The sequence below is a fragment of the Camelus bactrianus genome, chromosome 30, assembly GCF_048773025.1.
Source record: "Camelus bactrianus isolate YW-2024 breed Bactrian camel chromosome 30, ASM4877302v1, whole genome shotgun sequence".
Classification (NCBI taxonomy): domain Eukaryota; kingdom Metazoa; phylum Chordata; class Mammalia; order Artiodactyla; family Camelidae; genus Camelus; species Camelus bactrianus.
Genome location: NC_133568.1, coordinates 27,386,250 through 27,409,330, shown reverse-complemented (window position 1 = coordinate 27,409,330; position 23,081 = coordinate 27,386,250). Strand labels below are relative to the sequence as shown.

General features: G+C 50.7%; 1 protein-coding gene across 2 annotated transcripts in view; it reads right to left on the bottom strand.

Annotated features, from left to right (window-relative positions):
- Window positions 1-557: 557 nt before the first annotated feature.
- Window positions 558-23,081, bottom strand: part of ZNF407 (zinc finger protein 407) — a 365,189-nt gene continuing 342,665 nt past the window's right edge. For both annotated transcript variants that reach the window (XM_074355228.1, XM_074355229.1), the window contains one exon: window positions 558-2,943. In XM_074355228.1, the coding sequence (XP_074211329.1) occupies window positions 1,613-2,943 (1,331 nt within the window). In that variant the 3' untranslated portion in view covers window positions 558-1,612. The remainder of the gene's footprint in view (window positions 2,944-23,081) is intronic.

Here is a 23,081-nt window from a genome sequence, read left to right as displayed (position 1 = left end):
CTGATGACAAACGGGAGCTGATCCTGTCACCGTTTGCTGAAGACAATGTTTAAAAAGAGCTGAACTGCCCTGCCATTTTTAAGAACATGAGCAAGTCATACCCGGCTAATTATGAATCGCAGCGTCAAATTTGAAATTTTACCTTTTATTTTTTTTGGAGGGACAATGGCATCCAGGGAGGTGGCCCTTGGATGGACGGGACTCAGGGCTCCGAGGATGAGAGGAGGGGAGGGGCAGGCTGTCCAGCCTCGTTTCCACGCTGACCTCTCAAGAAGGGTGTAAACGGGACACTGATTTCAACCGCGAAGGTATCATTTTCTCTTCCTTTTCTCCCTTCTGGATTCACAACTTCTAGATACCAACCAGGATAGAATCTGTTTTGTCACCAGAATCTGCCTGGGCCACGTGCCAGATGGTCAGAAAACAGCAGATGCTGTCCCAACCCAGCACACTCGGCGTGGGCGGAGGGGGAGAGGAACGTGTGTCAGACGAAGGACCAGCTCCCTTTGGGTTTTCCAGCTGCCCGCTGATTGGCTGCTGGAAAGGAGATGTCATCATTATCTTTCAATGCTATAATTTTATTTCAAAGGAAAAAGAAACAGAACAAACACAACCTTTGCACTTGGGGGAGGGGATGATTCACAACTTTGGAAGAGTTAGAGGAGGAATTGGACCAGGAAAGCAGTCACGCGTGAACCTCATCCACGGTTGCAGCAGCCCCCGGAGGAAGCACAGACCATCCTGTTGGGGCCAGGGCCACGGCGCATGGCTTTCTGTCACTAAAGTTTGATGTCAGCCCTTTCACACAGACATAAACTACAAATAAATCCCGTGAAAATGGTATCAACATGAAAAAACATTCGTCATCCAAGCAAAATATTGATACAAACAGTATTTTCCAGAGTGCACATTTCATATAGGCTTTATTGTATGAAACTAAGTCAAAATTAGAAGCGTTGAGTTTTCTTAACCAAGGTTTATTTTAATTGAATAAAAACGTCAAGGCATTTCTTAACCGTAGGCTGAGAAGGGATCTTTTAAGCAGAAGCAACCAGAACAATGAACACACTTACGCTGTCTGAAGGGAGGAAATGGGCTGCCTTTGGTCTGGGGATACTGTGACCCTAAAATTTCAAAAAAATGAAGAGCGTACTGCTTCAACATGGTAATACGGGGAGCTGCAATTTTTAACCAAACATGTAATAAAATGTTAAAACGGCGACATGCTAGGCTGCCAGAGCCGACGTGTCTCAAGCCACAAGGTACAGTGTTGTCATGCCTCCACCGCCAGGGCACAATCCTTTCAGAACTGAAACGGGTGAACATCGGTGGGGGGAAAAACAGAAAACAACTTGGCTTCTCCTCAGCACAATGTTAGGACCGAGGAAGGAGCGTGGACAGAAGGGCGGGGGTGAACGGACTGCCCCGCCCGCCCACGCACAGCAGGTGCCCGGCCTCCGGTCAGCAGCGACATCACCCGGCCCGGAGCGGGTTCCTTCTCCTCGATGTGCATGTCACTGTCGCGAAGGCTTGGCAAGTGAAGTTCAGGGACACCTGCCACGTGTGCTGGTCTCTCCACACCTGCCCTGCGTGGAGTGTCAGGGTTCCTGCATCAGGCTTCGTGGAGGTCACTGCTCTCTCTTTGGCTCTGAATGACCGCGGCTGCCGGGGAGCCCTCCTGGGTATATATGACCATACTCGTCAACTGTTCGGTCCCACCGGGGACCATGGCCTCGGCGCTGAGCGCGGCCCCAGCCTGCAGGATCTCCTGGGAGCCGGCTGCCTCGATCACGGTGTGGGAGAACACACCCGCCCCGTCCTGCACCCCTGGGGGCAGTTCGGTCACGATGTAGTGGGTCGCCCCCTCGGGGAAGCTGCCGCCGGACTCCTGCACCATGGCCTGGACCAGCTCCTCGGTCACAATGATCTGCGAGATCTCCCCGTCGGATTCTGCCAGGTCGGTGTGCGGGTCGGGGGCCCCCGCCTCCTGCATGACGATCTGGGCGCCGTCCCGCGCCAGCATGTGCACAGCACCCTCTGCGTTCACGATGACCTGAGTGACGCCGTCCTTGACCAGCTGGCCGGCTGCGGCCGGGTCGCAGACGGCGAACTGCAGGACGCCCTGCACCACCTTCTTGAGGGCCGCCTGGCTGTGCTCCTGTGACGCGACCACGGCCGCGGGCCGCACCACCTGGGCCAGCACCTCCACGGGCCCTGCGGCGGCTGCGCCCTCGGGCACGTCGTGGAACAGGTGGACCTCAGCGCCCTCGGGCGGGGCCGCGGCGGGGGCCGCCTCCTCCGGCCCGGGCAGCTGGACCAGCACGTCCCGGGGGCCTGCCCGGCCCTTCTCCTCCGCCCGGCCTTCGGCCCCACCCAGCTCAGTGACCGCACACAGCAGAGCATCCAAGGCAGAGGCTGCGTCCGGAGGGGGCACGCCGGCCTCCGCCAGATCTAAGATCTCCTGCTTGGTCACCTGCTGAATCACGGCCCCGCCGGGACTGAGGGGCTCGTCCACGCGGTGGCCTTCCATCGAGCCCCCCACGACCACCACCTGGGTGGCCCCGTCCTCCAGCTGCTCGGGCAGGCCCGGCCCAGGCCCCACGCCACCCCCGTGCACCCCGCCCTGCCCCGTCGCGATGACCTGCCCGTCTTCCGTGATGTGCACCACCCGGGCCACCTGGCCGGCCAGCGCCAGCGTCTGCAGCGTGGCCGCCGCCGTCTCCTCCACCGAGGCGTCCAGGGCGAACTCGCCGTCGTAGCCCTGGATGATGATGACCTGCTGGACCGGCTCAGGCGGCGCCGCCGGCCTCCTGCTGCCCCGCAGGGGCCGGTCTTTGACCGGAGACTCCTCTGCCAGGGCGGCCGCGGTGAAGGGGCTGTCTGTCTCCACGAAGGTGGCTCCTTGGCCCTTCAGACGGCACTCGTAGGACTTGGACACAATGCCTGTGGAAGACAGGGACCAGTTAGAGCCTAGACAAATGACTTTTAGGCTTAAAAGTAAGACAGTTCTTCTGTAGAAGCTTTAAAACTTCAACAGAAACATTGTGACCCATGACTCAGGTGCCTTCAGGGGTCGCGGCGCATGTGGACTCTGACAGGTGCTCCTGGTCTGACTGCCCAGATACAGTCCCATTGGCCGCTGGTCCACTCCCAGCTCCTACGGAAGGAATATGGTCAACTCCCTGCAACTGCTGCCATTTCTAACAAGACACTCAGTCAGTGAAGATCACTAACAGTCAGTGGCAGTATTGTCTAACCCAAAGGAAAATCTTTTTCCATCATCCAAATATTAGATACAGCATATTTATTTATTGGACTGAAAACAAAAATTGAGCTGTGCATGGAGCAGAGACACAGGGTCTCCGCCGTCCAGGGCAGAAAGGAGTGCGCAGCCCTGACAACTGATTCCGCTTTATTGCCCTGACCTCTGGCCAACTGCCTGGCGTGCAGCCAATGTTCAGCAAAGATGCGTTTGTTGAATGACTTAACTATCATGTGGGGTGAGTAGGACTACGGCAGAGAATAAACACACTGAGCAAGAAGAACAGAGGAAACAATATGCACAGCTGGCCTGGAGGGCCAGGAGTGTTCAAGCTCTCCCCGGGGGTTGGGGGGAGGGCCTGAAGATGGAGCAGCCCAGGTCCAAGGGGCGGCTGAGCAGTCGGAGGAACCTCCGCACTTGGGGTGGCCGGGCTGGCCTGTCTGGCCTCCTCTGACCAAGGCGTCTGGACCACAGTCTGTGGAGAGAAGAAAGCTGTTAAGTGTCTGTAAGCAGGGAAGTAAAATGAGTGCATCCATCTCAGACCTGGGACAGAGGTCTCGTAAACACTAGCCCCAAACTCCTCTTAGTGGAAATGAAAACGCTGTGATTGTTTCAGAAAATGCAGAGACAAGCCCTTGGACGTGGGCATAAGCAAAACACACAGGGCAGGAGAGCCCAAAGGAGGGCAGGCCTGGGAAGAGAGCTTGCAGGCTGCCGGACGCATCTGCCCATTGGAGGATCCCAACAGGCGGCCACTGTCCTTCCCAGTCTGCGGTCTGTAGTCTGGACACCCGCCCAGGAAGGCGGAGCGGCCCCGGATGGCCTGGGGCTGCCGCCAGTTTCAAGCCCATCTTGCAGATTCCGGGGCTGCAGCCCCGAGCTGGCCCCTCTTAAAGGAAGAAGGCTCTGGCCGCAGAGCCCAGGGTGGGAGGGGAGGGGGCAGGAGAGAGTGAGAGGCGAGGGGTGGGCGCCGCGAAGGCAGGGCGCGTGCACAGCCGTCCCCCAGCCCCGCCTGTGACGCTGGTGACGCTCGGTTAGTAACTTGGCGGGGTGGGGGGAGTACGAGTAAAAATTGTCATCTTTGTTTTCATAAAGAAGAACTCTTTAAACAGAGTTCCTATTTTCTCCTTTAAATTCCCAATTTTCTACCAGTTTCTTATTGTCGCCTCCTTCCCTCCTAAGAGAGTGATCTATGAATGATTTAGTTACTTCCTTATCTCAGTGGCAAACATATTTTTGAAATATTCCACTTTACTGTCTTTAATGTGGGTCCTTTTCTTTAAAAAAGTACACTTTGTCCTTACCAAAGGAGAAAGAAGGATTAGGGGTTGTTAGATTATTATTGCCAACGTCCCTTAAAAATAGGACAATGTTGTGTACGCGTTGGCACCATTCTGCAAGAAAGCATTTCTTTCAATACAGAGGCCACTCTGGGCACAGCCGCAGACAAGGCCCGCCTTCCGGCGGGTACAGTATCTCAGACAGGCTCCCCAGAAGCTGTTAAATCATATTTACCAAGAGGGCACATCCGGGCTCATATCCAGACTGTAGGCAATGGTCCCGGATTGGGAATCACGTGTGAAGTTATAAAAATGCCAGCTCCCAGCCTGTTCCATGTGTGCTGCTATGATGCTTAATGCTCTGTATCCACTTGCTCACTGCTCTGAATTCTCAGGAAGTCACGCCACTGCAGCCCCCTTAACTTCTGAGGCCAGAGGGGGCTTCCCACTCGGCAGGGTGGGGGGCCGGAGGCACGTCCCAGCGGTGCTGGCCGGCCTGTGCTGGGGCTCAGGGCGGGTTCTTGGGTTTGATTTTCTGTCCACCATGAGCTTTCAGTCCCCGAAGCTCTGATTCCCAGTGAGAAAGTCAAATGTATAAGTAATCCATTTTTGTAAACAAAGATCAGGACCAATTAACATTTATTCTTTCTCAGAGAACTCTCTAGAGTGTGATCTTAGAGAGATCACAGAATCATAGACTTTGAGGTCAGGAAAAGAGCTGCGGGGTCCCCAGGACTGTCTCCAGGAGCAGAGCCTCCCGTTCACTCAATCAGAGATTATGGGACACGGTGCCCAGCAGCTGGGAGTCAGGGGCGGGAGGACCATGGCGGCTGAACCAGCCGGGCAAATGTAAACCATCACAGCTTAAAAGGCATCCAAACATTCCCACAGAAGGGACCAAATGTCACTGATTCTGATGAAGTGACCTCCCTAACTATATGCGCCCCTCCTACGTTTGCCCTCCTGGGAAAGGCGCACGGCTGGACCCGGGAAGCAGGCTCCAGCTCGGCGGCAGGCGGCGCAGGGCGCAGGGCAGCGGGGGTCTCCTACCGCAGGGGCCCCGCCGCCTTTCAGAGGTGACTTGAGCGATGGAGAATCTTAGCCAGGTGTGTTTAAAGCAACCTTCACCGTCACCCTTCTACTTTACGAAAGGAAAACACACCCTTCACCCTGGGGCCCTCAGGAGGATTAAGGGTCAGAAGATAAGCACAAGATTAAGGTAAAGCACACACATCGTAGAAGGGGTGAATCACCCCGCTTATGCTTTACCTAATCTCGGGCGCATGTTCTGAACTTTAATCCTCCTGCATTCTCTCTCCTCAAGGAGGTCAGGACTGGGCTCAGAGCAGAAGCAGGAGCAGGAGGCCTGACCCCACGGTGGGCGCTCCGTGAGCTCCAACATGCACACCTCCGCATGTGCCTGGGGTTCAGCCCTCTCTGTTCAATGTGCCGCCCACCAGGACCCCGAGATCTCCTGTCTGCCGAGCTGGCCAGACCTTGCTCTGGTATGCCTGCAGCTCCTCTCTGACCCTTCACTTTTCTGCCTCGGATGGAACACCCTGTGTGCCTTCAGTACCCTCTGAACTTGATGCAGTTAGTTTCTGTCCATTCTCCTATTCCAAGGTCATTTTCAGTTTAGAGTTGGGAGGTTAAAAAAATAAAAAGAAAGAAATATGGATACAAAACAGAAAGAAGGCAACCTTCAAATGACCTCCCGTCCCAGATTACAGAAAAGGACATACCGCTCCACATCAAAAAAGGAGGCACCACTGCAACTGGAAGAGAACAGACATCCTATTCGGTTTTCTCACGTTTGAGCCCAAGCAGCTCCCTTCTTTAGTCTGCAACTGGATGCCTAATCTCTGGGGTGTAGGATTAGCCTCTGAATCCCTTGCACACTGATAATTACGCTATTCTGAGCCACTGACCAAATTTATTTGAATCCAGGGGTGGGTTAAGCCACTTCCAGACCATTAGAGTAAACTACGGGGTACAGACGGCTGTCACTACGGGGTGTGATGAGGCTTGGCAACACCAACATCTCAACCTCGGCTCGGCGCGAGCCCAGCTATTCCATCACAGTTCATAAATGCGACTGCGGGTCCATCTTTGATTCAGCAATTTAATAACTTCGAGTGCTGTCAGTACTGCTTTGAAAAATAGCACCTATAAAATGTAACAGCCTCAATCAGATTGAAAAAGATTCACCCACTGAAGATTCTTCCATTTCGCCCATAATGAATTAATGTTGAGCTATGTAGAAGTTCAAGTGTCATTTAAACGAATGTGAATCTCCACTGTAACTTTAAATTCCAACTGGGCTACGACCAGAAATTTACTGGGCACATCAACTTCAATTTTTGAGATCTTTCTGGTAAATACTAACTGTAAACCCCACCAATGCAAATGGCCAAATGCACACAGCATCTGGGACACAGGAAGTTTGCACAGGTTTTATCCTTAACTGCTTAGGTGCTGTTATGGCCCCAAAGCTGCACAAATCTTTCATGGAACACGGGTGCCTGGCATGGTATCTGTATCACACGTACGTTTTTTCAAAGGCAATGCCAGACTTCAGTATGCTAACAGCGGCTACTCAAATAGCGGGTCTAAATCAGTCTTTTGGGGATCTGTTTCCAGCAGGACAGTGAGTAGCTTTGTGTAGAAGGTGCAAACACCATTAAGATGCAGCCTGGTGCCTGTTTATGAAATCCCAGCTCCCTGCTTGTTTGCTCTCCCGAGCGCACATATATTTTACTGCCTCCTCAGAGCTAAATGCATTGGAAGTTTACAACCTGGTTGAAATAGAAAGGGTATTTTGGGGGAGCTGAGGATTTGGTCGCAGGGAAATGCTTTCTCATTCGGCTCCCTTCTTCTCCAGGAGACCATGCGGTTCAGGTCCTTCTTACTTGTCCCTTTTGATGAGAACATCTCCAGAGTTGAAACACATACCCACCCCCCTGTCGTGCAGGAGCAGAGACTCGGACCCGTGCTTCTGGGGAGCTACACAGGGTTGAGCATGTGACTCTTTCCTTCTGGGTGTGTGTGTGTGTGTGTGTGTGTGTGTGTGTGTGTGTGTGTGTGTGTGTGTGTTATTCGTTCGTTACTGTCATCATTTTTCTCCTCACAGAATAAATATCTTATGCTTTTGTTAAGCTTACATTTAATTAAAATGTACAGAATTTGTGCAGTAAACTCAGATGAAACAAATAAAGCCAGGCCCCCCTCTCTTGAAGGCGTACGTTGTGAATGAAAAATGTCATTATAGACTAAAAAATTTTGCAGTAAACAGGGCCTACAGAGAGAAGTTTCCCCTGTAATGACGTCCATAAAATACACAAATGGCACTTTTAGTACCATCCTGAATATGGCATTTTCTGTGCTCTACACACAATCTAAATGGTTTGATCATAGAGCATAATACTCCATTGGGTTTATAGAACAATCAATGTTCCATAAAATGATGTATTTATCCAATAGCAGGCTCAGCGGCTCCCGGTGTGTGACACTGTCGGACCAGGGCCTGGACTCCGCGCCGGCCGTAAAACTTACCTAACCCACTTCAACAACTTCATCTCATCTGCGTCAAGTAATTTGTTGAAGCCTCAGCTTGGCTTAAAAAAAACTTGTAATAAAAATTCATAGAATTTTCAGGAGAATGAAAGCCGATGACAATAGAAAGGTCACATTGTGTCTCCACTAAAGGGGTCAGAGGTCGCTGGCAGTTCTAAAACCGAAAGTAGATTTCATGCATCGCGTAGCAGATAAAGATGGCATTAAAAAGACTTGTGTGGACGAAACGCCGACCGTGCGAGGGAGGCCTGGGCTCATATCCGACGTCAGCCACTCTGCTGCCACAGCCAGCATTAATTTTAAATTTCTAAGCTCCTCCTGAAGTGGTGTTACATGTTTATACACTGTGAGGTTCCGTCTCAGACACTGTGTGTGTTTCAGGTTTTATATTTTGGGAAGGCACGAAGCTTGAAAACACTAGGTTGGCTCATTGTCATAATGAAAGCACCTCGAATATGATGCGATGAAGAAAGTAATGCTCTTCATATAAAAATTGGGGGCACACATGACATTGTGATTCTTAAGCCACATATAATTTTTCTCAACTTCAGTTTTAAGATGTAATTTTAACAAGAATGTTAAGAAATCGTACTTAATGTCTATTAAAATGAAACAATATTAACAGATTATGCTAATAAATTAGAGCCATATTTTAATGTCACAAAAGCTTATAAGTTTCTCAAGTGAAATCAGGAAAAATAACAAATTAAAATTCAATGAAATATAACCTTTTAGAAATTTCAAAGCAGGGAATAAATTATTCTTACAATAGCAGTCACCAATAGTATAGCCAGTCAAATAGATATCAATAATTGTTTTAGAATATATTCATTTTTTGGACAATGATAACTACCTGGATTCGGACAGGAAGCCCCCAAGAGCGCCCCCTGCAGGCTGGGCTGAAGAAGAAGTGCCTGGTGCTCCCACAGCCTCCCATCCCTGAAGGAAACCCAGACCAAGTCGTGTGGGAGAGTCCAGGCTGGCTGAGATCGCAGCGTGTATACCAAAATGAGTTTTACCATTTTTTTTTTTTAAAGAGAACAAAGGACGGCCTATTATTTTCAAGGGTTAGAAATGCATTCTGGTCAGTGTTAATAAAATTCTCACACAAATCAGAAATACTGAGGTTACTAGAGATACAAAATTAAAATTTTCTTCATCTTGAAATTATCTTCGTCTTTGGCAGCTTGTTAAATGTGACAGCTATACTAGTGAGGCGGGTTTCAGAGCACAGGCCGGTGCTGGCCATCCATCCCGGGGCCTGTGCCGCCGTGCGCTGTCCTGAGGACGTGTCAGCGACACCGCAGTGCCGTGAGTGAAAGGCATGTTGGTAAGTATCTGCTTTACACCACAAATAAACACGGAGGTCTCTGTCCCAGAGTTACAGGAAAAGTCAGCGCTCTGTCCTCAATTTCATGAGGGTCGCTGTTTTATAAGAAGAGATGAGGAAGATTACTTTCCTGTGAAAAACTCACTGAAGTCTGCATGACTTCTGAGAGGCCTTTTCACCTAAGTTTCACACGCACAGGTTTCTAAGACACCCTGTGTGACGTTCACTGGGGGGCACAGAGAGCAAACCCGGACACAGATTTAGGTACCAATTTCCCTCCATTATTGTTAGTACCACACTTTGGACTAGGATTGACTGAAGATAATCATTTAAGACCCCTGAAAGGAATTTTAAGATATTCAGGAAAAACCAAGAATAAATTTTAACTCCAGTTGGAAACACTTGATCGACCACGTTTCTACCTTTACCACGAATAGTTTCCATGGGCCTCGATATTTCTAGGGCACTGAAGAGTAACAAAGAATAAAAGACAGTATTTTACCTTCAAAGTCACAAACCCTAGGAAATTTTGTATTATATGAGGCCCTTAGGTATATATTATCATTTCCACGTGCGAAGAACTCACGGGAACCACGCACACAAATCTCCCTCAGGAAGAGGCATCCTTTAAGGTCCTCTGGATGGGCTTCGGGGACGGACGCGGCGGGGAGGCCACGGGAACTGTCTCTCTGCTGCAGAGGCCTGCGGGCGGTGCCGAGAGACAGGGCGCTGCCCCAGAACTTGGCAAATTTGGCTCATGTGATGGAAGCAGTGTCATTGTGCTTCACGACGGTGATGAAATGGGACTTGAAAGTCAGACTGTCAAGTGCTCTGAGCTTGGGGTTTCCCCACGAAGAGCACAGCTTAAGAAGAGACAGTTGAACTAAGAGCTCAGGCGTCAGTCCGTGTCGGGGGAGCTGGGGTGGCGGGCCTGCAGGGTCAGCGCACTTGGCATCTTGCACACGTTCTGGGGGTCGAGGGCAGCCCTTGGCCCCTGTCGGGGGAGACTGCCTGGGGCGCTTTCCCTTCTGCCTGCTGGGACGTGCGGGCTCTTCCTGGGGGTCCTGGTCCAGGTGCCCTGCCCTCATCCTGTGGCTCTGAACCTCATCTGCCCGGTGCTCCTGGTAGCAGCTGATGAAAGGTGAGACACACACCATGGCCCTGCATCTGGGGAACTGGGGGCTTGAACAAGCTGTGCAATTTGGGGCCAGCATCCTTTCTGACGGCCTTCAAAGATTCCAGGGAACTGCAGCCCTGCCTGCTTACGGCACAGCCGCCTCCGTTTGACTTAAAGACGTTAACTCCAATGAACACTGACATTCTTTTTTTGCATCAGGGAATCAGAAAATCAAGAAACAGGACGACCTTTTCCTGACAGTCCTATAAAACTCCCCGCACAGAGAGCACAGCGTTAGGGACAAGACCGATTTTTCAAAAGCTGCAACCATTACACACACTTTAAAAGGTAAAATTATGCAAATAAGAAGCCCAGCCAACGTCGTTAGTGGGCCCTCCTGGAACAAGGCTGACTTCCCGGGCTCACAGCAGATTAAACCCGTCTCCTTTGTTTTTCTGGCAAACCCCGTACAAAGTTTACGTTCATTTTCGTCGACAGGCTCAGACTTCCCGTGTCTCAGATCATCTTCGCATCTGTCCTGAGGACATGCTAGGAGCCTGAAGCCCACCTCCACCACAGCCACTTCTGTGTGAAGGTGAAAAAGCAAACTGCCCTCAGCCACAGCACAGAGCACCAGTGAAATCAGACTTACAGAGCGCGGAAGCTGCAGCTGGCTGAGCGCTCACCGCGAGGGTCTCACTTACCAGCGATGCTTTTGGAGACCCAGCACCTGCTCACCGCTGAGCGCCTGCAGCTGCTGCTGTGCGGAGAGCCATGCGCATCTCTCCTCCACGCAGCAAGTGGATCGGCTGTCCCGGGCACACGGCTGCTGCCCTCCCGTTGGGCTCCCTGAGCATCCCGTGGGCTGACCTCCTCCCGAGGAAGGCAGACACCCCGAATCTGGGGTGAAAGCAGGGCGGGTGGGGCTTGGGTGGGGGCACCGGGCGCGGGGAAGGTCCGGCAGGGAGGGTCCGCCCAGCCGGCCGTCTCACAAGCAAAGAGACGCTGGTGTGACAGGCAGGGTGAGCAGCCGTGCAGACCTGTCCTTGCCGGGGTCCCCCAGGCTGACGCAGGGGGTGTGGGGAGCTCCCGGGTCTAAGGCCAGCCTGGCCTGAGGACGGACAGACACTCACGTTTTCAAGGGGTCAGATACTTAAGTAATTATAACAGCAATAAAATCGCCAGGGCTCAGAGTCTACACCATGTCTGGTCCTCTCTTGCCTGGAACCTCCGACATGCTCTTCCTGCCCTCGTGGCTCTGAGGCTGGTACTTCACCAAGACTCCTCGTGATGGAACATAAAACCCTACCCTGGCCAGTCCCGAGGGCACATCAGGACGTACAGAAGGGAAGAGCCTACTTCCCACAGGAGACTTAGAAGCGCGACCACCACCATGCAAGCCCGTCGCCCGATGGCAGTCGGAACCGCCAGGCCCCGAGCTGCGGGCGAGGAGAACCCTCCGGGCGCTGTCAGGGTTTGTCACATTTGTAACTGTCCACAGCTTCTCAGCAAACACGCCAGAAGCGTCTGGGTTCTCAGGCAACTGTCTTAAAACTTATCCATAGGAAGTCAGGTCCATACCTGTTTTGTTTTTAACTGTACATTCCTTTAATTTGAAACTCAGTTCAGGTTTTACAGAAAAATTAGGCAGATACTCCATTTGATTCCTCACTGAGTCCTGAGTGAGTCACTGTTGGAAGACAATTCTCTGTGGATCTTGTGAGCAGAGGCTGGACTGCCTGCATTCTAGACAATCTTTTCAAGGATGTTTCTAAAGCGAACAGCTTTGGAGGCTAGAGACAGTGTCTTCCTCTAGAACAAGGGCACGTTTACTTACTATCCTGTATAACAAAAGCCAGTGCCCCTCGGGAGGAACTGGCCTGCTCACTGCTCATGGCACAGGATGTGGGCTCCCTGTGCCCCGATTCCTGCCCCCCCCACAACTGTGTGTACGGGTGTCCCGGGGCCACTTACTGTCACCTTGTGGGAGGTGGGACTGGGGGAACCAGGACACACGCTGACCCTCTGGTCACTGCTACTGCTGTGAGCGACCATGTCCTTGGTGTCTAATCCAGGAATCTCGTGTCTGGGCTGGCATCCGTTGACTTGGGGGGACAACCTGCTAGTCTGCAAGCCAGGTAAAAGCTCAGACCTTCCATAGGTCTGCACAGTTATCTGAACTCCTTACATCTCGGAGCCTCACTCTGTGAAGCGGGGATGACAGGCTCCCTGCCTTGAAGCGTGAGGCGATCCACGTGGAGCGCTCCGCTCTGGGCCCAACGCACACGAGGCCTCACTAAGGGTCAGGCCACGCTGTTACTATTTTAAGCAAAATGCATCCCAGTTCAGGTTGCACCCTCTGCAACCGGAGTGCAGAGTAACTCGTACATGTGGGTTTGGAGGATGATCTCGTATGAGTCACACATGCTGGGTACACTATACATGTAACAAAATTACATTCAATGCGAACAAACATAGAGTCCTGCAATCGGGAGTCAAAAAAAAAAAAAATGGTCAAAGCAGGATGGAGAGACAAGGCTTGCAGATGCAGTGCCGTAAGCCGGCGCAGCAGTGCGGCCTGCCTTCAGAGAAGGATGTCGCCTGGCCCGGGCAGGGATGAGGAAAGTACTCCCGGGGCCCTGGGCTTGAAGGCGGAGGAAGAGTCTGTCAGGTGGTGAAAAAACAGTGGTGAGCCACCCCCTCTCCCCACCACCATTCTAAGCATGTGTCAAACCCGGCACGTGGTGTGGCCTGGCCGCAGAGTCTCGGCCTGGAGGGGAGACAGGGGCTGAGGGGACACCTAGGGCTTTTGGATCCTGCAAGGCCCAAGGGTTTGAACTTGGTATCTGAGAGTGACAGGAAGCCACTGAAGAAATCAAAGCCACCAAAGAAAAAAAACCAACCACATGCTCTCATCCGTGTTACTGGAAACTGACTGTGGTGAGAGCACGGAGGGCTCGCTCCGGGGAGGGGTTTCAACACCAGGAATTCAGTCTGAAGGCCTCAGAACATCCTCGCTGAAGGAGACCAAACGGTGAAGACAAGATGCGTCGGGGAGTCTCAGTGGGGGCAGAAAATGGGGGACCCGAGGGATGGGACCACCTGAGCACACCTGGAAACTTCCCCTGGAGCGTGCAGGGCTGTAGCAGGGCGGTTTCCCCAAGCGTCTGCACACCCTCCACTGCTCACTCCTCGCACACGCAAGCTGACCACGTGCTCACTGTTGTGTGGCTTCAGGGACCAGTCTGTCTCCTTGCCCACAACATACACTCCGTGTGGGAAGGGACCCCACCTGCTCCAGGGCGTGCCAGCACCCAGCAGATGCACAGGGTTCCACAGCTGCTGCTGGAGGGAACGAGGGGCCAGGGGCCACCATGGGAGATGGACAGTGCAGGAGACAGAGTGGGTCCACAGGCTGCGAGCGCCCTCTGAGGTCCCGCTGCCTTTCAGTAAGGGTCAGAGGCTTGGGTGAGCGGGAGAGACAGGAGCGACGGGAGGCGGGGAGGGGGTGGTGCCGATGGGGCCAAGGTCAGGGGCTCTGGGGCTGAAGCTTTCGGTCTCGGGCAGAGGTTGAAGGTGCTCATGTGGAACAGCCCTCCGCCCTCCATCTGGACGGCTCGGGCCTCGCTCAGCTGCACACAGCACCCACTTCCCCAGTGCATATTCCTCCTTCCTCCTCCCTTCCCCGTCTGAGCAGCGGGGTCCCAGGACCAACGTGAGGCCCAAGAAGCCGTCAGCAGCTTGGCGGGCTCCTGCTGAACCTGCGGCGGTTTGCTGAGGTGCTGTGGGTGGGGTGTGGGCACGGCCGGGCAGCAAGGGCGGTTGCTGCCACTTTTATGCAAGAAAATCAATCAAACTAGTGTTGAAACACTTTCTCCTGTAACAAAAGAAGAGCTTGAGACTCTAGGTCCTGCTCCATGAGCCTGGACACGGGGCTGTCACAGCCTGACGCTGGCATGGGGCCTCTGCCCCAGGGAACGTTTCCGTGTTTCTGTCCTCAGTCATGTCCTGTGTGACCGACACCCACAGTGGACTGCTGCAGAACAACTGGGAGCATGAGAAGCTGGTCAGTAAGATACAAGCCAAGGGAGAAACTGCCAGGATGGTAATTCTGCAAGTCTGCCTCGAATTGACTTTCAGAAGATCCTCAACTTACAGTCATTTGATCAAGATTCTTACACAGCACATAAAGGTATCTCTTGTACTTCAAAAGCCAGTCACAAAGGGGAAATATCACATTCACGTCTATACCGTATCATATCCCCAAGGGAAAGAAAACGTATCAACTTGGTTTTTCAAGAATAATGACTGTGCACAAGCAAAATATGTTATTTGCAAATAAGTGCTTGCGAATAACAGGCTCTCTTATCTTGTCATTTGAAAACAAAGCAAATGTTTTAAACGTAATTATAAAAATGTATGAAAATACTCTAGTTGATTATTTTTTACAGGCAGAAAATGTCAAGGATGCCAATGTAAGCCTGGGAATGTGGCTCTCAACTTAGAAGCCAAGTCTCCCCGTGGGAGAACCAGGAAGAGGTGTCTGGTTGAGTCTTCTTGGCAGCACGCGTGGGCCAAGGGCAAGGTTGGCTGGGCTGGAAGCAGCATGTTTAGCTACTGTCACCAGGCAGGGGTCCAAAGCAGCGAGGGGGCCTCACCCACGCAGCGCGTGGGGGGCCGAAAGAAGAGATCACAGTTGGGCAAAGAGGCCTGGGGACACTGACAGCCAAGAAACAGAGGCAGAGCCAGTCAGGATGACGAGACAGCCACGACCTCGGGTCTGGGAGGGCAAGAAAGAGGGTGGCCGACCACGTGAGACACCAAGCAGAAATGCCATGAAGGCTGGAACTGGCCTCTGAGAGGTAAACGTATTGCCCGGAAGACACGAAATTCACCCCGCAAACCAGAACGCTGCTGAGACTGACGGGGCACGGGGCACGGGACACGGGGCAGGAGGCACAGACCTCGTGCTGCTGCAGGGAAACCAGGATTCACGACCAACACGGGCCACAGTCCTGGCTCGCCTCCCTCGGAGCACGTGGGGACCGAGCCACCAACACCAACACGTGGCGTCAGCCAGAACACAACCCTGCCCGACGCGGGGCTTCACTCATAGGAAGGAGAAGAGGAAGGTATTCACGCCGGGAATGCTGTTCACAGATATACGGAAATCCGTGTGTTCTCCTCCACCTCTGCTCACTACTAAACGTCCTCAAGTATTTTTCTGAACAAAAGTGTCCCATTCTCTCTTGGGGTTGCGAGACAATCAGAATGACAGCACTGAATTAATTCCGCATTTGCTGGCTATAAGAAACTCGAAGCTGAGTTTCCAAAGGGCACAGCGGAGAGGGTGACACCACCCATCTGGGCTCTCGCGCGTGGCCGTCTGATGACTGCGCCTCAAGCCTGTGTCATCCTGCTGACCCAGCACTCGAGGCCCTACTTCATTTACAGAAGCGTCACGGTCCCTGTCAGTGGTGACTCAGCTGTGGCAGCTGTCACTACAGATCTGGGGTTCTTGGCATAAATTCCAGGAAGTCCGGTGTATAAAACACATATATAAGATGGAGGAAAAAGTACCTCTCAGGAAAGGTTCCATGAGGAAAACGTGCCTTTAAGTCTGCCTTCCGATGGTGGCCCGCCCACCCAGGGGCCAGGTGTCCCCAGGGGAGCTGCCCTGACCTCCCGTGCTGTCCCCCCAGCATCCGAAAACCCAGCCTCACCGCGTCTTCTCTGGTGCTCTGGTAGCTTCCGCTGTCCAGGGCCCCCTTTCCCGAGTTACTCCCATGGGCCAGAACAGACACTGGTCACTTCCTGCCATTATTTCTGCCACTGTTCTGCCACTGATAAAGCCACCACCGATCAACCTGCGGGCCAGTTTTCCCTACACAACATATAAACAAGCAAGCCCCCAGATTATAACTTAGCCAGCCCCCCTCACTGATCTTGGTTCCTTCTCTTTCCTTCCTTCTTTTTTCATGGAGGTTCTGGGGATTGAACCCAGGACCTCATGCACGCTGAACGTTCACTCTACCACTGAGCTACACGCTACCCTGCTTGGTTCTTTCTTAAAAACATGCTTCTATTATTCCATTTCTGGTTTTACTGTCCCACTGTTTTGAATTTATTTATATGTAAAATCAGAATCCTAAATATTCTAAACTGATATACTAAAAATCAGCCTGAATTCTGGATACAGCCTCATTAACAGAGAAGGCATCATTCCTCTTCAACCTACAGAGAAAACGCCATGAATGTAACAATTTATTTCGCCCAAACTTAACTTGGACCCACTGAAGGACAGTGAAGGGCATTTGGGAGAAGAGACTTCTGTCTTGAACCTTCACAGAACATCTGTACCTAAAGGGAGAAAGGGTTTTTAAATTAGCCTTAAATTCAACACTATGAAAAGTATCAAGGAACAGACACAGTGAGACACAGATTCTCTGCCCAACCGTTCAAAGGGCCGAGCCCAAGGCAGGAGCCCTGCCCGGGCTCCGCTTTCTAACTCCTGGATTAAACTCACATATCAGAACTATGAAGACTTTCCCTGAACACCCACTTGTAAGACAGATGGAAAGTGAGGCGGTCTGGTTCAGTGGGCAGAGGGCTCCAAGCTGCCCACTTTCCCACCACCTTTCTGAGAAGGCCCAGGGCCCTCAGGACGGAGTTTAAAGCCCATTGGCTCAGACGCCCGTAGATGCCGCGATTCTGTGATAACTCGGTGCCCTCGGGACAGGCTGAGCGAGCCGACCCCTCCCCCAGACTAGTCTACAAAAAACAGCATCTCAAAATTGGTCTCCCGTTGTTACCTTTTACAAATGAGATGGTGCAGTCACTCCCTTCCTGTTCAGATGTGAATAATAAACATTCTCTTAAACACCTAGCACACCGCCACCTCCACAGACAGTAGCTGATCGTGTTACTTAGATTTGGAAACTAATGGGCTGATCGCAGTACTACAGCCCGTGTGGATTTACAGGTATCATATTTGGCCCAGCGTGATTTCCAATAAGAATTACTTCTAATCATTTGAGTGGAAATCCAGAAACATTAAAAGAAGCCGCGTCGAAACCGGCTGGTTCACCACATGCAGATACTGTGCATTAAGAAGGGAAATACCCATTCATGAAGACAATGAAAGCGGACGTCGGTGTAATAAACTAGCAGGTTTACAGATTCCGAGACTCACACAAGCAGTGGGTTTGCTCCTCCTGGTTAGAACCGTGTTCATCCACCCCGCCCCAATTCGTATTCGATCTGCAATCCAAAGACAAAGCCCTTTGGTCTGCTGGCACGAAACCTTATAAAATGACTCAAGATTCTCAACGTTAAAGTTTCCATTTTTTAAAAAGAAGAGGGTGCAGAGGTGTCAAGTATTATAGCCGAGAACAAACAGCACAGCGAAGAGAGCAGCAGATCCGTGGAGCCCCCTCCTCGACACTGGCATTCACGGAGCAGCCACATGAATAGCACCGCAGAGAACAAAAGGCGATGATGATAAAATGGGTGCTTTTGTTTTAGAAGGCTGGCGCAGATGGGCCTGGCATGCTTCGTGTTTCATTTTCATGAAACTTCAGCCACATTTCTAGGGCAACATTTCCACTGTTTGCAGGCAAAGGGTCTCTGTGCAGGAGGCCAGTGACTTGCCAATGATTCTGCTGAGTGCCCCAGCCTAAGCCAGAAAATGGAATTTAAACACTCAGGTTGAGTGCTTATCATCCCATATAACAATGTAAACTGAATGGTTCAGTTATCAACATGCATTTTAATTAGAATGAGCAACCTTTAATTCCCAGGTGGACATAAAGTTCTCATATCAAACTTCCTGTTGAGATGCTCATCACCACACATTTTACACGCACAGGCACACATACTTTTTTCCTAATCTGGTTGGAAAAAAATTTCATTCCTCATTCAGACACACACTGCTGATACTGCATTCTCTCACTTTACAATAGAGTCCTGGAGGAAAGCCTGCTGTAATGGAAGCAGTATGTTTCCACTGCAGTATGTTTAGACTGAGTGTTGAGAGCTAACTAGGGCAAGTGCCCAGCAAACTCCGATACACAAATACATCTTTAGTCTTGGCCTCAAACACTAGGTACATGGTGATCTTCAGCAGAAAGTAAGACATTTTAAACAACACCTCGTGTAACAGTAAGTGGTAGTTTTCTATCCCCAATAAGTCAGTTGCACATCATACGGGTTTAGTCATACCTGGCATTTTTATATAATTTACTTACAATAAAATGAATATAAAATTACCATATTTATTTCACACTACCTATCTTAAACATAGCAATGGACATCTCATTGTCACTCACAATTTTTGAGTTTTAGGAAAGGGCCACACGTATGAGGCAGGTACAGGGCTATTTTAAATTCAGATCCACTTCCCGAACAGAAGGGTTACTGACGGCTGCTTCTAACGCTGGAAGAAGAGGAAATGAAGCAACACCAGCAAACTCTCAGCCAAACAAACCAAAGCTGAGGTCACAGGATCTGTGAACAATATGGAATCTTCTAGTGGCTTCTTGGAGTCAAAGCCAGAATTATCAGGAGCCCAGTTCTGAAGGCCTGGTCTCCTTACAAAAACAAAACAAAAAGCCCCGCCATGAAGCCATATGTAAACAAGTTAATTCTGTGCACTTGTTCAAAGGGCAAGACGTATTTTCTCCCAAATGCTGCTATATGCTCCTAAAAACTGAGCTACTGCCAGTTCCATAAATCATGAAAACTTTTTGTAAAGGTTCTAAAGATGTCAGGGAAGGCCAACTGCTCTCATCTGCTGGAACATTTTCAGTAGTGTTTTATATTTTGGCCGCAGGGATCAAAATCCTATGCTGACCGTATTTCTGTATTTCTCAGTACCTTTTTTCAAAAGCATATAGTAGACACCAAGGATTAAAAGTAATCAAAATAATTCACAACTGCTCAGCAGCTCTTAATGTCCAAAATAAACCTAGCAGTTTAGTGAATTTAAAAATTCTGTCATTGATTATTAAATCAGCTGGCCTCCCTGCAAACACATCCATGTATTCTGTCAAGTATATATACTTAGTTGGAGGTTGGACTTGACCCGTCAAGTTAATCATTTTAATCAAGAGCTTAAATAAAGCCATGAGGGCAGTTTATTAAATCTGACCACAACAGAACATTCTGGCTGCCACAGAAGGGACCTTTGGCCACTTTAAGAAAACACAGTACTTGCAAAGGAGAGCACTGTACTCAACACCAGGAACCGGGTTTTAACAGAGGAATTAAATAGGACACAAACTGGAACACGGCCACATGGTGGTGCAGAAGGCAAAGGCTCTCTGTCCAGAAACAACAGCACGGGAATGAGGTGGGGGTTTGGGGGGAGAGGAACTGAGCAGGCTGGCTTGGCAAATCTAGATTTGGGGGGATGGAAACAAGGCCATGAGACCATCCCCCAGCACTGGGCAAGCTGTCGTGTGGAGGAGGGGCCACACAGCCCTGAGCAGCTCTAGTGCATTGAAGGTATGTTTTCAACTCATTATGAGAATTTTCTAAAAATTAGAGCAATTCACACATGAATACACACATGAGAAGATGCTCAACAGCGTTAGTCATGAAGGAAAATGCAAATTAAAGCCATAAGAGCTACCACTACACACTCACTAGAACAGCTAAAGTTAAAAAGACGAACATACCAAGTGCTGGCGAGGACATGGAGCGGCCGGAACGCTCATACTTGCACCCTTTGTTCGTGGGAACGCAACGTGGGGCAGCCACTGTGGGAACAAGTTTGGCAGTTTCTCACCTTGTGACCTCACAATCCCATTCCTGAGGAAGTGAAGACACACGTTCAAAGACCTGGACCTGAATGTTTACAGTAGCCGTATTCACAGTCACCCACCACTGGGCACAGTCCACACGCCTACCAACAGGAGAATGGAAAAGCGCATTGTGGCACGTCCACGCGGCAGAGTAATGCTCAGTAACGTAATAAAAGAAAACAAATGGCTAATAGGTGGAACAACAGGAATGAATCTCAGAAGCATTATGCTAAGTGGAATAAAGGCTTCATACTGCACAATCTCATTTATGTGACATTCTGGAAAAGACAATACTATAGGCACAGCCGAGAACTGGGTGCTGGGTGAAGACAGTTACTCTAAAGGGACACCAGGAAGCCTTGGTGTGGATGGAAATGCTCTATACCTTGATTGTGGCAACGGTCCCATGACTGCACACATTTGTCAAAGTCATCCAACTGCAAGCCTAAAAAGGATTAAATTTGCCACTTGTAAACTAAAACTCATTTTTTTTTTTAAAAGTCAGTGCTCTACATATAAACACTGAATTCCTTGTCATGAAAGTTCTGGAGCAGCATCTAGACGATTTCCTGTCCCAGAAGCTGTGGGTCATGTTTCTGCATTCAGCAGCCAATTAGATCATTTTGCATCTAAGGAATCAGGGGTCGACAGTTATAAAGCACTGTGACTTTCTTTCCCTCGTCTCCAGTTGTTTAGAGCAACTCAAAGACTTCTTTTTAGTGCCTGAAAACAAATCTGCTCTGTCCAGGGTCATATTTATTTCCTAGAGACAATGCAAATCCTCTGGTTTGTATAATCTTTTGAAGTCTAATAATTATGAAAATCATTAATTAGGCTGAATTGTCTTTTACTTCTATGTTCTGTCTCATCGATGACACAGAAATGAGCAAGGCTAGTTCAAAGGGCAGTGAATGCTCACAGCAGCCACGTGTGTATAAACTGGGTACCTAAGAAGAGGAGACGCAGAGTATCTACAGCCGAAGACGGACTTTCATCAGGCGAGGCTTGGTGTCATGTCTGTGGGAGATGCTGGGAGGTCTCCCTGCTATTTGTATTGACATTTGTGAATGTATGCTACGCTCTATTTAATTAAGGAAAGGCCATATCTTAAATGAGTGTGCCTTATATAAAAATGGGGATGTGACTGTCTACCAGATGGCTGTTAATTGTGGTCAATTAACATTGTTTCTTATTTTCTACTTACCCATTAGTTACACTAGTGCTGAATGCTGGCTTTCTGCTTAGCTGTTGTTGTTGTTGTTGTTGTTTTGTTTATTTGTTTTTGGTGAGCTCCAGCGGGAGCCACGTGTGAGAGACCTGCACCGCTCGCTCCCCGGCCCGGACGGTCTCCTGGCTACGGAGACAAGCTACCGCTAATTTAGAAGGATTTGATTGCGTGTGGAAAGCACGAGAGCAAGCGAGGTTCTCAGCGCTGCTAAAGAAACGGGGGAGTCCTATAGCTGTTCCAAGGTCCCCACTGGGTCTTCTACTTTACAATAATAGTTCTGATGACCACTGACAAGCCTGGCGAGGCTTCATCCGTCAGCAGTGCTCTCTCTTCCCTAATCGTGACTGCAGGTGGACTTCAAGCCTCGGGTGGCTCCAGGTAAAGTCCGAGCGTGGCCGCGCAGCTATGCGTGCTGAGAGCCTGTGTAACTTCTCTAGGCGTCAGTTTGCTGTCTGTAGAACGGGGCAACGTGCATCTCAGGAGCAGCGGAAAGGCACCGGGCGGCACATGCTCGGCCTGCAGCAGACAGCCTTCCTCCCGATCCCCTCCAGGGCCGCCGACTTCCCAGATGACTGTTGCTTCTGGGGAGCAGCTGCACCAGGAGCTGCCCCCGTATCTGCAACAGTGCTCGGCGGAGCTGCACGCGCAGGACGCGGCTCCCACGCGCTCTGCCACCGCAGCGTTCAAAGCTGCCTTTCCCAACTTAGGACGGTGTTTAGAAGGCTGCGTATTAGAAAAAGTAATAAAAACGGTGCCCAGTTTACAAATTAACTGCAGCAGCATCAACAGAGGCTAATTTAAAGAGTGTGTGTTTTGGAAGAAGAGGCAGCAGGACTTGGTGCCCTGACTGGCAAAGGGGGTCCACCCGCAGCTACTAAGGGCACGTACTCAGCTGCGAGTTATTGATGCGTTTGTGATACTTAACGGGCTGACTGTCTTGTGGCTGAAACCAAGTGCAGTCAACTCCTGACCCCCGCAACTAAGATGTGAAGATGGACTGTGAACTCGGAACAACTGACCAGGTAAGAAGGATGTAAAGATGCATAAAGATGTAAGCCCGAAGGGACTGCGAGGAAGGTCGTCTTTCACCCCATTTTGAATACAGGTCAATACCCATCACCTGTTTGTTTTTCTTCACGAACTAAACACGGGGCATCAACTCACAGCCCTTCAGTTTAAATAAGGTTTTTTGTTTTGTTTTTTACTGTGGTTGTTCCGTACCAATCAGCAGTCAAGCTCCAGGGTCCAGGATCAGCCCCTGCTGCCGCTCCAGCTTGGGCTTCAGATATGGGGGAAGGCGGCCCACAGCCGAGAGCTCAGGCCTCCTCTGCCGCTGAGGGGTCGCCCCACATTCCCGCAGCTGCATCACCCCGTTCAGGTGAGCCCCCTGCGGGGTAAAACGCAGGACGGAATCTGGGGGGCAGATGTCAAGGGATGACATGTGAAAAGGGGGTGCTGCTGATAGGAAGTTGAAGGCCCAACGCTCCA